A 13,990-nucleotide genomic window follows, 5' to 3' on the forward strand; every position below is an offset into this window, starting at 1 on the left:
TAATCAGAGCTCTATGTAGCTAGGGATGTCAACAATCTATTAATAATTTGTTGGTTTATAAACTTGTTTTTATATTCATTCTCCATGTTTCCATTAATGATAAGTCTAGATAACCGAGGCAGGTAAGGGTTAGGTAAAGAAAACCCTCACTAGTTCTATCTTTATTTTGTATGACACAATCAAAGCTGTAAGGGAATTTAATTAAGCTGGCTCACCAAGATAATCTTTTCTTTGAAGGTAAATTCTTCAGTTGGGTAATAGGGTCATGGCATCATAGGGTGATTTTGAGGAGCCTGCAATGATTCATCCAAAGCTCAGTCTTAAAAGTTCTAAGACCTCTTCGAAACTGTAGTTCTATAGTTTAGCTCAAATGCCTGTAAGCATGGCCACACCCTGAGACTTGTTCTTCCTCCGATGGGTTCTATATGAAAGATCTCAAACCTCTAAAATTCCCCTCACGGGCTACAATCTCCTAGTCTTCCGTTTCTCCATTTCGCCCACTTCTCCCCTTCTGCTTTCACTGGGACCTCCAGCCTTTGACATTTCCCTAATCCTTGGTCCATTGACATTAAGTGGATTCCATGGGCAGCCATTTCAAACTGGCTGTCACTAAGAACAAGAATAATATCTAATGTTTAAGTAAAAAAAAAAAAAAGTAGCACCTCACAATTCAGAAAGGGCTCTCTCAGGCCTTCTCTTACTTGATTTCACTCCTAAAAGATCTTATTATCATCCCTCGTAAACAAAGAGCAAAGGGGCTCTGAGCTTGCTGACAAAAGATGGTAATAAATTATTTATGCTTTTGTCCTTATGTCTGCCTCAGTGGCTTAAAATGTCAAGAGAGCGGCCAATGACGGAGAAGGACCTGTGACCCTGCACCCATCCTTCCCACTAGTGTCAAAGAAAACCCACTGGTGTGTGCAAGGCCTCAGCACATGGACGTAGCCTCCGAAGCATCAGATTCCAACCAAGTAAGTGACTCTATCCTGAGAAGAAATGCAAACTAGACAAAGCAGGCAATAACGTGCACTGACAGTGAGGCAGTCAGAAAAACAACACTTACGGTAAACCAGAGTTCTACTTGTAGCTGGCTCAGAACATGAAAAAAACGAAGTTAAAAATAAGTCAGAAGAAGCTAACCGTGACTAAAATAAGGTATACATCTTTTTGCTTCCAACGATCTTGAAAAAGTAACACGATGCACTACTTTAACTCTTCCGTTAATTAACTCTAAGTTTTTGCAGCCAGCGCTGTTCCCTCCTCCTGCACTCACAGCATCTGTGTGTGAATATTTAGTTCTCATCCACGACCTGCTTCCTAACCCTCAGAATAAACGCATCTCCTCAAAAACCAGAAAAGGATTCCACTCACCAGAAGGGGGATAAGGGCTTATGTTTTACATAAACCGGTATCATCACGTTCTAACCGACTGCTGCCACCCCCTGTGTTAAAAGGAAGCAGCACCTTCACATCCATGAACAGAAGTAACTGTGTGTAACAGGCATCATTCTTACTGGTCAACTGTGGCAAAGTTTTCTACACACACCAGAAAAGGAAAGCTTGATTCTGTTACCTCTAAGTGACTTCGCCTCTCAGCAATCACCCGTTCATCCTTGTTCCCAAATAGCTTCTTTGGTGGGAATTCGAGGGCAGCAAGCTGAAACACATATTTTAAAAGACCTGCATTAATATTGCATCTACGGTGTTTGGGTTATTACTCATCTATTATTTAGATTCTCTCTTGTAGGGTAAGAAGAGGATGAGACTGGATGTTTTAAAGATGGTGGATCTTGCTTTGCTACCAAACACTGGCTGACCGTGAACAGATTCCACAGTTGGTCAAATGTGAAGGCAGGATGATGTGAACTCTAGGCAAGGACAGACCTGATTCTAAATATTCTGTCTCAGACAACACAACAGACTCTGTGTCAGATGGTGCTTCCCAATTTATATTTTCTGCAACACAAGTTCATTCTTCTTTCAGTACCCTTCATATACTGGAATTCAGTGATTTTTGTGTTGAGATGAGAATTTGAAAATACAACCTACATATTACCTGCACATTGTGTAAAATAGTTCTCAGACCACTGCTGAGGTTCTTCATTCCATATTGCCTTTTTTCAGGTACTACTGCAAACGAAGACTGCCCATGCAAAAGAGGATTTATCTTTGAATTGTTTTACCATGTTTCCTAGAAAGTGAAGGTTCATAATTTGTTTCAGCCAGGTCTTGGAACGCCAGAGTCATTTTCCTTATGCTTCTCTTCTTGAAAGTATAAAAATCATAATAATAAGATCTGCTTTCATACAGACTCCCAGGCAAGAAAGAGCTCCAATCTCGTGAAAACCTAACAGCCAGTGTTGCTCTGGTTGAATGAGTGCTAAGCAGCAATAATTGCTGATGCCGACAGAATTCACCGCTTCCCTCCTTCCTCACTCTGTCGGGTTCAGACAAATTGAGAACCCTATGAAGTATTATTAAGAAAAAATGAACGTTTCTCACACTATAGGTCACAATATGCCACATAATTCTTTTTCATATATACATATATTTATATATGCAGATCACTCAGTTTAAGTTTACACTGTTGCACTAAGAGTCAAAAACTAAAAATTAGTACCTGTTCATAATGGTACTTTAAAAACTTAGTATTAAAGTATAATACACATACAGAATAAAATGCATATATCACAAATGAAAGATCTGATGAATTTTCAAAATATGAATACATGCGTGAACTGCCACCAAGATCAAGAAAGAGAACCTTGCCAGCACTCTAGGAGCACCCCCGAGTGCTCCTTCTGGTCACTGATCCTCCAACAAAAGTGATCACTAGACAGCCTTTTAACAGCATAGCTTTTCCTGGGTTTGAACATCATGTAAATGGCAACATACAATAGCAACTTTTTGTGTCTACCTTCTTGTGCTCAGCATCATGTTTGCGAGATCCATCTGGGTTATCACGTGTAGCAACAGTTCACTTATTCTCATTGCTCTACAGTATTCCATTGTGTGGACATTCCACAATTTATTTACCCATTCCTGTTACTGGGCTTTTGGTTAATTTCCAGTTTTGGCTATTAAGAATTCTCTGCTATCAACAGCTCTTCTATAGGCTTTCTGATGAATATACATTCACATTTCTGTTGGCCATACTCTTAGAAACAGAAATGCTGGGTCATATGGTATGCATGTATTCACCTTTAGTCAAAACTATTAAACAGTTTTCCAAACGAGTTTCACTAACTGAACACTCCCACCAGCAGTGTTTGAGAGGTCCAGTTATTCAAGATCTTTACCAACACTTGCTATCATGGTCTTTTTCATTTTAGCAACTGTGGTGGATATGTAATGGTTTCCTATGTGGAAACTTGAATTTCTCTAATACCTAATGGGAGCCCTGGTGGCGCAGTGGTTAACAGACTGGCTGTTAATCAAAAGATCAGCAGTTTGAATCCACAGCTACTCCTTGGAAACCCTATGGGACAGTTCTACTCTGTCCTATAGGGTCGCTAGATGGTGTTGGGCACTTTTTCACGTGTTCACTTACCATTTGAATAGTCACTTTTTGTGAAGTGTCTGACTTTTTTGCCCATTTTTATTAGGTGTTTGCTGACTTTTCTTATTTAGAGAAATTTATTAATATATGCATTTTACATATTTTCTGTTACTTTGTAGGTTGTCTTTTCATTCTCTTGAAGTGTCTTGATGACTGTGTAGTCCTTTTTCAAAGGTAACTGAAGTCAGGGCAGATGTTTGTTCCTTGTGCACTCCAGTGCTTTTTCTATCGAAGCAGAGAGACCTTGGGGGGTGGGTGGGGTGAGGAGAGGCACCAAGGGATGGATTTTCTTTTGCTTCTTTCCTCGGCAATGTGCCAATTCTGTTACTGACATTCAACCTAAAACCCACTTCAAGGTAAAGTGGTAGCGCATGGGCACTGGAGTACGAGAGGGCTGGTTTCATCCTGTGCTTGACCACCAACTAGCTAGCTACTTGCGTTTCTCTGAGCCTGAGTATTCTTCCCTGAAAAAATGTAGGTGATGATACGTAACTGGTGAAGAATTACTGAAGTAGTGGTGGTAGCTATTATTACTAGTTGTTAGAGATCTTGTAATTACCAAGATAGTAGCACGACTACATTCCCTTGTGTCCTCTTCCCACGCACTGGACTGATTACTTGGCTTCATGGAGGAAAGGGATTTCTAGAATCGTGGCCTCACTGGCATAAACACACTCCCTCTATGTTGCAGCTTAGTGAAGACAGGTACACCAGAGACTATCTTCTGGGCTTTACCCAGCCTAGATTTCATTTCATACAAATGTGTCTCCTCTCAATGCAGTGATGTTGAAAACTTGGCAAGCATGCTTTCGCAGTTGGCTGTTTTGTTGTTTTCTTATGTGGCTGATAAAGTGATACAGTTTTTGCCAGGGGAATTTTATAGTCACACTCGCATGCTAAATCAGAAATGGTACACTAAAGAGATTTCAGGCAGCTGAATCAGGCAGGGAACAAACATTCAATTTTCTTAGAGTCAGGTGTAGTCCTCCCTTCCCAGACTGAGGCTAATGTTTTATGCTAATAATATCCAGCCTGTGAAACAACTGCATCTAAATTACGTACAATACTGCTGTTCAGATTTTAGGGAGAAAAACCAAAACCCGTTGCTGTCGAGTCTGTCTAAGGCATAGCAACCATACAGGACAGAGTAGAACTGCACCATAGCATTTCCAAGGAGCAGCTGGTCGATTCAAACTGCTGACCTTTTGGTTAGGAGCTGAGCTCTTAACCACTGCACCACCAGGATTCCTTAGGGGGAAAAGGACAACCTTAAATGACTTTCAGGCATAGAATCATAAGACTATGATACTTGACTGCCTAACTTCAAAGATAAAAAAATGTACGTCCAAAGTTAAGTGACTTAGAAAAGTTCAAAGGCATGGGGTAACAGAGTCAAGGTGAGGAAATCAAGACTGGCTCTACTTTTTTCATGACAAGGATGTAAAAGGAAGTCTGTAGCGTATGGAGAGTGGCTTCCAAGGAGGCACACGTACTGCTAGTGAAAGCCCTTGTGAAGCCTTTGGGGGTCCAGGATTCAAGATTAAAGACAGTAACTCCTCCTTGCATATATTAAACCAGAAATATGAATGCATGGTTGCCAGGCAGAGCAGATCAACAGTTTGAGGAAGAGCTGTCGATTGAACCCCACGGAGGATCTGTTCCGCAGCAATGGAACAGGAAAACAAAGTGGTCAGCAACAGCAGTGGGAAATGACAGGAAAGGGAAATGGGTCTGAAGGTGGGCTCCTCAGAGGTCCATTCTAGGACATGTAAAATTAGCTCCTCATCATCTTGTTGGTGTTAGCTCCCATTGAGTCAAACCCCTGACTCATGGTGACCCCAAGAACTAATGGAATTGAGCCACTGTGATTCACAGGGTTTTCACTGGCAGATTTTTCAGAAGTAGATCACCAGACCTTTCTTCCTTGACTGTCTTAGTCTGGAAGCTCCCATGAAACCTTTTCAGCATCATAGCACCACACGGTCCTCCACAGACAGACGGATGGTAGCTGGTCTTCAGGTACAATGGCCAGAAACTGAACCTAGGTCACCCACATGGAAGGCCAGAATTCTACCACTGAACCAGTGGCCACTCCCCCATCACCTTCTTGTGTGCTGTTGAGTTCATTCCTACGCATAGCGACCCTACATGACAGAGCAGAACAGCCCCATAGGGTTTCCTAGGCTGAAATCTTTATGGGAAGAGACTGCCAGGGAGCCTATGGAGCTGTTGGTAAGTTCAAATCACTGATCACTGTGCCACCAGGGCTACTCATCACCTTACTGTTCTCTAAATAGAAAAATAAGAATAATGCTGCTAATCTTTAGACATAGTCAAAAATAAGTGGGGGGGGGGGGCGTTGAAAAGAATCAGAAACAGAAGTTTCAATGTGATTCATGATAGAAATGCAAGCTACTAGGTCCATGTCTGTTATGGACTGAACTGTGTCCCCCAAAAATGTATGCTGGAATCCTAACCCTTACACAGATGGATACAAAGCTATTTGGAAACAGGACTTCATTAACATAACAAAGAAAATCCTATCGGTGTAGAGTATATCTTAAGTCAATGATTTTGGAGATAACAAAGGAGCCTATCAGGCACAGAAGCAAGTAGGACAAATGGAGAAAGATAGATGCCACATGGAGATTGCCAAAGAACACCAGGAGAATGTCAGAGAAACTGTGACAAGCGTCTTCCCTCATGGTGGACAGAGAGAGCCTTCCCCTAGAAGCAGAGCCATAAATTCAGACTTTTAGCCTCCTAAACTGTGAAAAAACAAATTTCTACTTGTTATGGCATTTCTGCTCTAGCAAACCAAACCAAACCAAACCCGTTGCCTTTGAGTCGATGCCAACTCATAGCGAACCTAAAGGACAGAGCAGAACTGCCCCACAGAGTTCCCAGGGAGCAGCTGGTACATTTGAACTGCCGACCTTTGGGTTAGCAGCTGAGCTCTTAACCACTGCACCACCAGGGTTCCTCTGTTATAGCAGCACTAAGAGACTAAAACAATGTCCTATTGGTGGGACTGAGAATTCTGTGGTCACATGAACAAACCAAAGTAGAAAGCCAAGGCCATGAAACAAATTATTTTAAAATATACTGCCACCATTAAAATAAACGCTTACATCAGAAACAACTTTCCAACTGAAGCATAAGTGAATCTCTTTCCCCTGATGGGATGGAAACTGCCTCTATTTCTGCCCTTTAGAGAATCTTAACAATGCTGTTCAGACCTTGCTATCTATAAGCTCTTAAATTGAATGAGATGAAGTTGCCAATTTTGTAAATTAAAAACTGTTGAGTATTAACAATTCCACCAGGTCCAACCCTGAATACACAACTTCAGTATTTTTAAGTGCCTGCTCTAGCAAAGGTGGATTTCCGTCAGTTACTTTACCTGCTACGTGTAAATATTCTCATCTGATGGACTGTTGACTGGCTATATCTAAACCAATCCATTTTGAAAGAATATTTTTCTTAAAGCACTCAAAAATAAAAACTAAAACTAGCTTCTACGGAAAAAATTTATAGCATCAAAATAGCCAAGGAGGTGGGGTGGTGGGGCAGGGGGAACAGGAAGCCATTCATTTGGGGAATAATAGTCGCTGATATAGAACATACCACAGTCAAACTCCTAAAATCACCCTGTTTCCAGAAAGATTAAATATATATATATATATATATATATATATATATATCATTTACTTTACTTAATGGGCTTCCTCAGCTCAATAAAAGAGTCCCTTAAAAATGGACAAAGAGAGGGTCCTAACACTGACCCACAGTGCAAACGGAATGAGGCCAACAGGTGGGACAGGAATTGCTGCTTCATTCTTAAAGCAGTCCTTCGAAACGCTAGAAATCAAGATAGAGAAGAGTCCTGAACTTTTTCTCGCCGTAAGTACAAAGTTATCGTCTCATTTATTTTAAAACAGAGTAGTAAAAGTAGAACTCTATAGGTTGCATTTCTGAATTACAAATTATTTAAACTGCCTATTATATATATATACACACACATATATATATAAAGGAATCCCTGGTGGTGTAGTGGTTAAGTGCTACTACGGCTGCTAACCAAGAGGTGCTCAAAAAAAAAAAAACTTTTCCATTTTGATTGAACTGCTGCTACTATATGAAAAGTAATATTTTTGACACATTATTTAAGAATACGAGAGTGGTTTAGGAAAGTATGATTCTGATTTGTTCTCCCATGTGTCACACATAATCAAGATCTTTTTGTTTTTATTTCTCCTATTAAGCAGAAAATTTAAAATAAGTAGTAATATCTGGACATTTTCATTTCCTCTCAAGTATTTTATATTTACCAATTTTCATTTTTGTTGCCTCATTTTTCTAATCTAGCAGATAGTGTAGATTTGATATTCATGAGAAATATGTCAGGAAAAATGAGTGACATCTGTTGGTGGAAAGACCTCCTTAATTTCCTTTGTAACCTTTGAGAAAGGAAATACAGTATCCCAATAGCAGCAACAAAAGTAGAATAACACAAGAAGATTAAAATACAGACTAACATATAGTATGCCTCAACTTCAACTTGAACTTGGATGTGAGCAACAGATGGTCTATTCCACAGTCAGCTACTGGCCTTGTTCTGATGGATGATACTGAGCCTCTCCATCATCTCTTTCCACAGATGTAGTTGATTTTATTCTGTGTATTCCATCCGGCGAGGTCCACATATATAGTCACCATTTATGTTGTTGAAAAAAGGTATTTGCAATGAATAAGTCACTGGTCTTGCAAAATTCTATTGTGCAATCTCCTAAGTCTTTTCTATCACCAAGTCCATATTTCCTAACTACTGATTCTTCTTCGTTTCCAACTTTCACATTCCAGTCACTAGTAATTATCAAGGTATCTTGATTGAATATTTGATAAATTTCAAACTACAGAAGTTGGTAAAAATCTTCAATTTCTTCATCTTTGGCATTAGTGATTAGTGTGTAAATTTGAATAATACTCACATTAACTGGTCTTCTTTGTGAGTGTATGGCTAATACCCTATTACTGACACCGTTGTATTTCAATCAATTGCTCATATTTGAGTCAAAGCAGAAGCTGAGAAAATTAAAACAAGTCCATGAGAGTCAAATTATGACACTGAGTATATCCCACATGAGTTTAGAGATCATTTCTAGAATAGATTTGACACACTGAACACTAATGACTTAAGACCAGATGAGCTGTGGGATGACATCAAGGACAACATATATAAAGAAAGCAAAAGACCATTGAAAAGACAGAAAAAAAAAGAACAGGAGAAGGGCGAGGCCAAGATGGCAGACTAGCCAAACGTTTCCAGCGATCCCTCTTACAACAAAGACCCTAAAATACAAGTGAAATGATTATATTTATGAAAAGCTAGGAGCCCTGAACATCAAAGGCAAAGTTAGAAAACGGACTGAGCAGCAGGGAGAGTGAGAGATGGTTCAGAAACAGAGTGGAGTTACCAGACCTGAATCACCAGGACCCCTCAGACACCATTCCCAGGGGCAGCTGCAGTGGGCTGGTGGTAGCGTTTGGCTGCAGCTTCCTCAGGGAGAAGCACCCAGTCACGCAGCTTACTCATACCTCTGGAACCAGTGAAAAACGGCACTCTTGACAAAAGCTAAGTACTTGTGTGTTTTATTGCACTCCCCGACCTCAAGCCAGCTTCAGTGGCCATTGATTTCCCTGGGCCTGAAATAGGCTCTGTTGATTTCCCTGAGCCATTCTCCTGGCCATGGGGAAGGAATAAATTCACAAGTAGGAGAAAAGATCATTTGCCAGCTCCACTAACCTGGGGAGCATAGGAGAGAAGCGGCTCCTGTCCAGGCATAAACAGTCCATGGGCTTTGAATAACTTTCGCCCCAGCATGAACCTGTGTGGGCCTATTTCAGGAGAATAGGCCCTTGTTGGCAGACTGCAACTGATTCAACTATGCGGTGGAGAGATGAGTGTTTGATATTTGACACCGCTTTGCCTATTAAACAGGGTCCTCACGTATTGACATCATGGGCATAACGACTGGTGTATCCACTAGGTCACCCAGCCACCCGTGATAGGGGTCCAAGGATATCTGGTACCTCCCAGTCCTGACAACCAAAAGCATTGGGTGCCCATGGTCCCTCTACAGAGCCCACCCACCTATATGCTCTAGGGAAGAGAGATGTACTTTCCTCACAGACACTTGGGGGACAGGTCTCAGCCCCCTGCCTTGTTCAGGGCATGGCCCCCTGCTGCAACCAGATACCGATACCTACACCAATCACCCCTGCCCCTCTAAGACTGTAGGACAGAGCCTGTACCACATACTTGATGACCAGTTACCTGGAAACTCAAGCTGAATTCGTACAAGTGAATGTACTCCTAGACTGATATACCTGATAATAGCTCCAGCCATCTGGAGACAGGACGTCAGAGCTTCAAAGGCGAAAATAATCAAAATAGCTCACTCATGCAACCCATTTGGGCATATCAAAACAAAACAAAGCAAGAAGCTATGATACAGTAAACAAACATGAAATAAGCTAATACAATAACTTATAGCTTGGGGACAACAGTCAATATTAAGTCATATAAAGAAACAGACCATGATCGCCTCAACCAGTCCTCAAAACAAAGAATCAAGGGATCTTTTAGATGAAAGTGCCTACCTGGAATTACCGGATGCAGAATAAAAGAGATTAATACACATAACACTTCAAGACATCAGAAAGAAAATCAGGCAATATGCAGAACAAGCCAAGGAACACACAGGTGAAGGATTTAAAAAGGTTATTAAGGAACATAATGAGAAATTTAATAAGCTGGAGAAATCCATAGAGAGACAGCAATCAGAAATTCAGAAGATTAACAATAAAATTGCAGAAGTAGACAACTCAACAGAAAACCAGAGGAGCAGAATTGAACAAGTGGAAGGCAGAATTGGTGAGATTGAAGATAAAGCACTTGGCACCAATATACCTGAAGAAAAATCACAAAAAAGAATTAAAAAAAAAAATGAAGAAACCTTAAGAGTCATGTGGGACTCTACCAAGAGAAATAACCTACAAGTGACTGGAGTACCAGAACAGGGAGGGATAACAGAAAATACAGACAGAACTGTTGAAGATTTGCTGGCAGAAAACTTCCCTGATATCGTGAAAGATGAGAAGGTATCTATGCAAGATGCTCACTGAACTCCACATAAGGTAGATCTTAAAAGAAAGTCACCAAGAAATATTATAATCAAACTTGCCAAGACCAAAAATAAAGAGAGAACCTTAAGAGCAGCAAGGGAAAAACAAAAAGTCACCTGCAAAGGAGAGTCAGTAAGAATAAGCTCGGACTACTTCGCAGAAACCATGCAGGCAGGAAGGCAATAGGATGACTTATATAAAGCACTGACGGAAAAAAATTGCCAGCCAAGAATCATATATCCAGCAAAACTGTCTCTCAAATATGAAGGTGAAATTAGGACATTTCCAGATAAACAGAAGTTTAGGGAATTCATAAAAACCAAAACAAAACTACAACAAATAGTAAAGGCAGTTCTTTGGTTAGAAAATCAATAATATCAGATATCAACTCAAGGCTAGAATATTGGACAGAGCAATCAAATGTCAATCCAGACAGGGAAATCAAAAAAATACATCAAGATTAAAAAAACACTCAAAACAGGGAAACAGTGGCGTTATTATGTAAAAGAAGACAACGTTAAAACAATAAACAGGGACAAAGAAATGTTCTCACAGGTCTTTCATATGGAGAGTAAGCCAAGGTGATAAAATGAAATAAAAGTTAGGTTTACACTTAGAAAAATAGGGGTAAATATTAAGGAGATTATGCTACTCATCAAAATAAAATACAAGAAAAAAAGAGATTTCAGCAGAAACAAAATCAATAACAAATGAGGAAAAGACAATACATAAACTACTCAGCACAAAAAATTAAGTGAGAAAAAGAATCAACAACAACACACAAAAAGACATCAAAATGATAGCACTAAACTCATAAAAAAAAAATACCTATCCATAATTACGCTGAACATAAACAGACTAAATGCACCAATAAAAAGACAGAGGGGGCAGAATGGATAAAAAACATGATCCACCTATATGCTTCCTAAAAGAGACACACCTCAGAATTAGAGACACAAACAAACTAAAACTCAAAGGATGGAAAAACATGTATCAAGGAAACAACAGTCAAAAAAGAGCAGGAGTGGCAATATTAATTTCTGACAAAACAGACTTTAAAGTTAAATCTACCACAAAAAATAAGGGAGGACACTGTACAATGATTAAAGGGACAATATACCAGGAGGATATAACCATATTAAATATTTATGTACCCAATGACAGGGCTGGAAGACACAGAACAAACTCTAACAGCATTGAAAAGTGAGACAGACAGCTCCACAATTATAGTAGGAGATTTTAACACACTTGTGGGAAGGACAGGGATTCCAGAAAGAAGCCCAATAAAGACATGGAAGATCTAAATGCCATGATCAACCAACTTGACCTCACAGACATAGAGAGAACACTCTGTCCAATAGCAGCCAAGTACACTTTCTTTTTTAGTGCACATGGAACATTGTCTAGAATAGACCACATATAAGGTCATAAAGCAAGCTTTGGCAGAATCCAAAACATGAAAATATTACAAAGCAACTTCTCTGACCATAAGGCCATAAAAGTAGAAATTAATAACAGAAAGAACAGGAAAAAGAAATTGAACACTTGGAAACTGAACAATACCCTGCTCAAAAATGACTGGGTTATAGAAGACATTAAGGATGGAATAAAGAAATTCATAGAATCCAATGAGAATGAAAACACTTCCTATCAGAACGTTTGGGAAACAGAGAAAACAGTGCTCAGAGGTCAATTTATATCAATAAATGCACACATACAAAAAGAAGAGAGGGCTGAAATCAAAGAATTATTCCTACGTCTTGAACAAACAGAAAGAGAGCAACAAAAGAAACCCTCAGGCACCAGAGGAAAGCAAATACTAAAAATTAGAGCAGAATTACATGAAATAGAAAACAGAATAACAATTAAAAGAGTTAACAAGACCAAAAAGCTGTTTCTTTGAAGACATTAACAAAATTGATAAACCACTGGTCAAACTGACAAAAGAAAAACAGCAGAGGAAGCAAATAACCCAGATAAGAAATAAGATGGGCGATATCACAACAGACCCAACTGACCTTAAAAGAATCATATCAGATTACTATGGAAAATTTTAGGTTTTTTTTTTTTTTTTTAACAAATTGGAAAACCTAGAAGAAAAGGATGAATTCCTAGAAACGAACTACCTAACTAAACTAACACAAACAGAGGTAGAACAACTAAATAGACCCATAACAAAAGAAGAGATTGATAAGGTAATCAAAAAACTCGCAGCAACAACAACAACAACAAAAGCCCTGACGTGGATGGCTTCACTGCAGAGTTCTACCAAACTTTCAGAGAAGAGTTAACACCACTACTACTAAAGGTATTTCAGAGCATTGAAAAGGACGGAATACTTCCAAACTCATTCTATGAAGCCAGCATATTAAAGACTCCACACACACACACACACACAAAACCTATATCCCTCATGAACTTAGATGCAAAACTCCTCAACAAAATTCTAGCCAATAGAATTCAACAATATATCAAAAAAATAATTCACCATGACTAAGTGGGATTCATACCAGGTATGCAGGGATGGTTCAACATTAGAAAAACAATTAATGTAATCCATCATATAAATAAAAGACAGGAACCACATGATTTTATCAATTGATGCCGAAAAGGCATTTGACAAAATTCAACACCCATTCATGATAAAAACTCTCAGCAAAATAGCAATAGAAGGAAAATTCCTCAACATAATAAAGGGCGTTCATACAAAGGCAACAGCCAACATCATCCTAAGTGGAGAGAGTCTGAAAGCATTCCCCTTGAGATCTGGAATCAGGCAAGGATGCCCTTTATCACCACTCTTATTCAACATTGTGCTGGAGGTCCTAGCCAGAGCAATTAGGCTAGATAAAGAAATAAAAGGGCATCCAAACTGGTAAGGAAGAAGTAAAAGTATCTCTCACTGCAGATGACATGATCTTATACACAGAAAGCCCTAATGAATCCTCAAGAAAACTACTGAAACTAATAGAAGAGGTCAGAAGAGTATCAGGATAGAAGATAAGCATGCAAAAATCAGTTCGATTCCTCTACACCAACAAAAAGAACATCCAGGAGGAAATCACCAAATCAATGCCATTTACAGTAGCCCCGAAGAAGATAAAATACTTAGGAATAAATCTCACCAGAGATGTAAAAGACCTATACAAAGAAAACGCCAAGACACTACTGCAAGAAACCAAAAGAGAGCTACATAAGTAGAAAAACATACCTTGCTCATGGATTGGAAGATTTAATGTTATA

General features: G+C 39.4%; 1 protein-coding gene across 2 annotated transcripts in view; it reads right to left on the reverse strand.

Annotated features, from left to right (window-relative positions):
- The window catches only part of KIF16B (kinesin family member 16B), a 397,632-nt gene that overhangs the window by 75,945 nt on the left and 307,697 nt on the right, over positions 1 to 13,990 (reverse strand). For both annotated transcript variants that reach the window (XM_049870024.1, XM_049870023.1), the window contains exon 25: positions 1,574 to 1,657. In XM_049870024.1, the coding sequence (XP_049725981.1) occupies positions 1,574 to 1,657 (84 nt within the window). The remainder of the gene's footprint in view (positions 1 to 1,573; positions 1,658 to 13,990) is intronic.

This window comes from Elephas maximus, chromosome 25, assembly GCF_024166365.1.
Source record: "Elephas maximus indicus isolate mEleMax1 chromosome 25, mEleMax1 primary haplotype, whole genome shotgun sequence".
NCBI classification, from domain to species: domain Eukaryota; kingdom Metazoa; phylum Chordata; class Mammalia; order Proboscidea; family Elephantidae; genus Elephas; species Elephas maximus.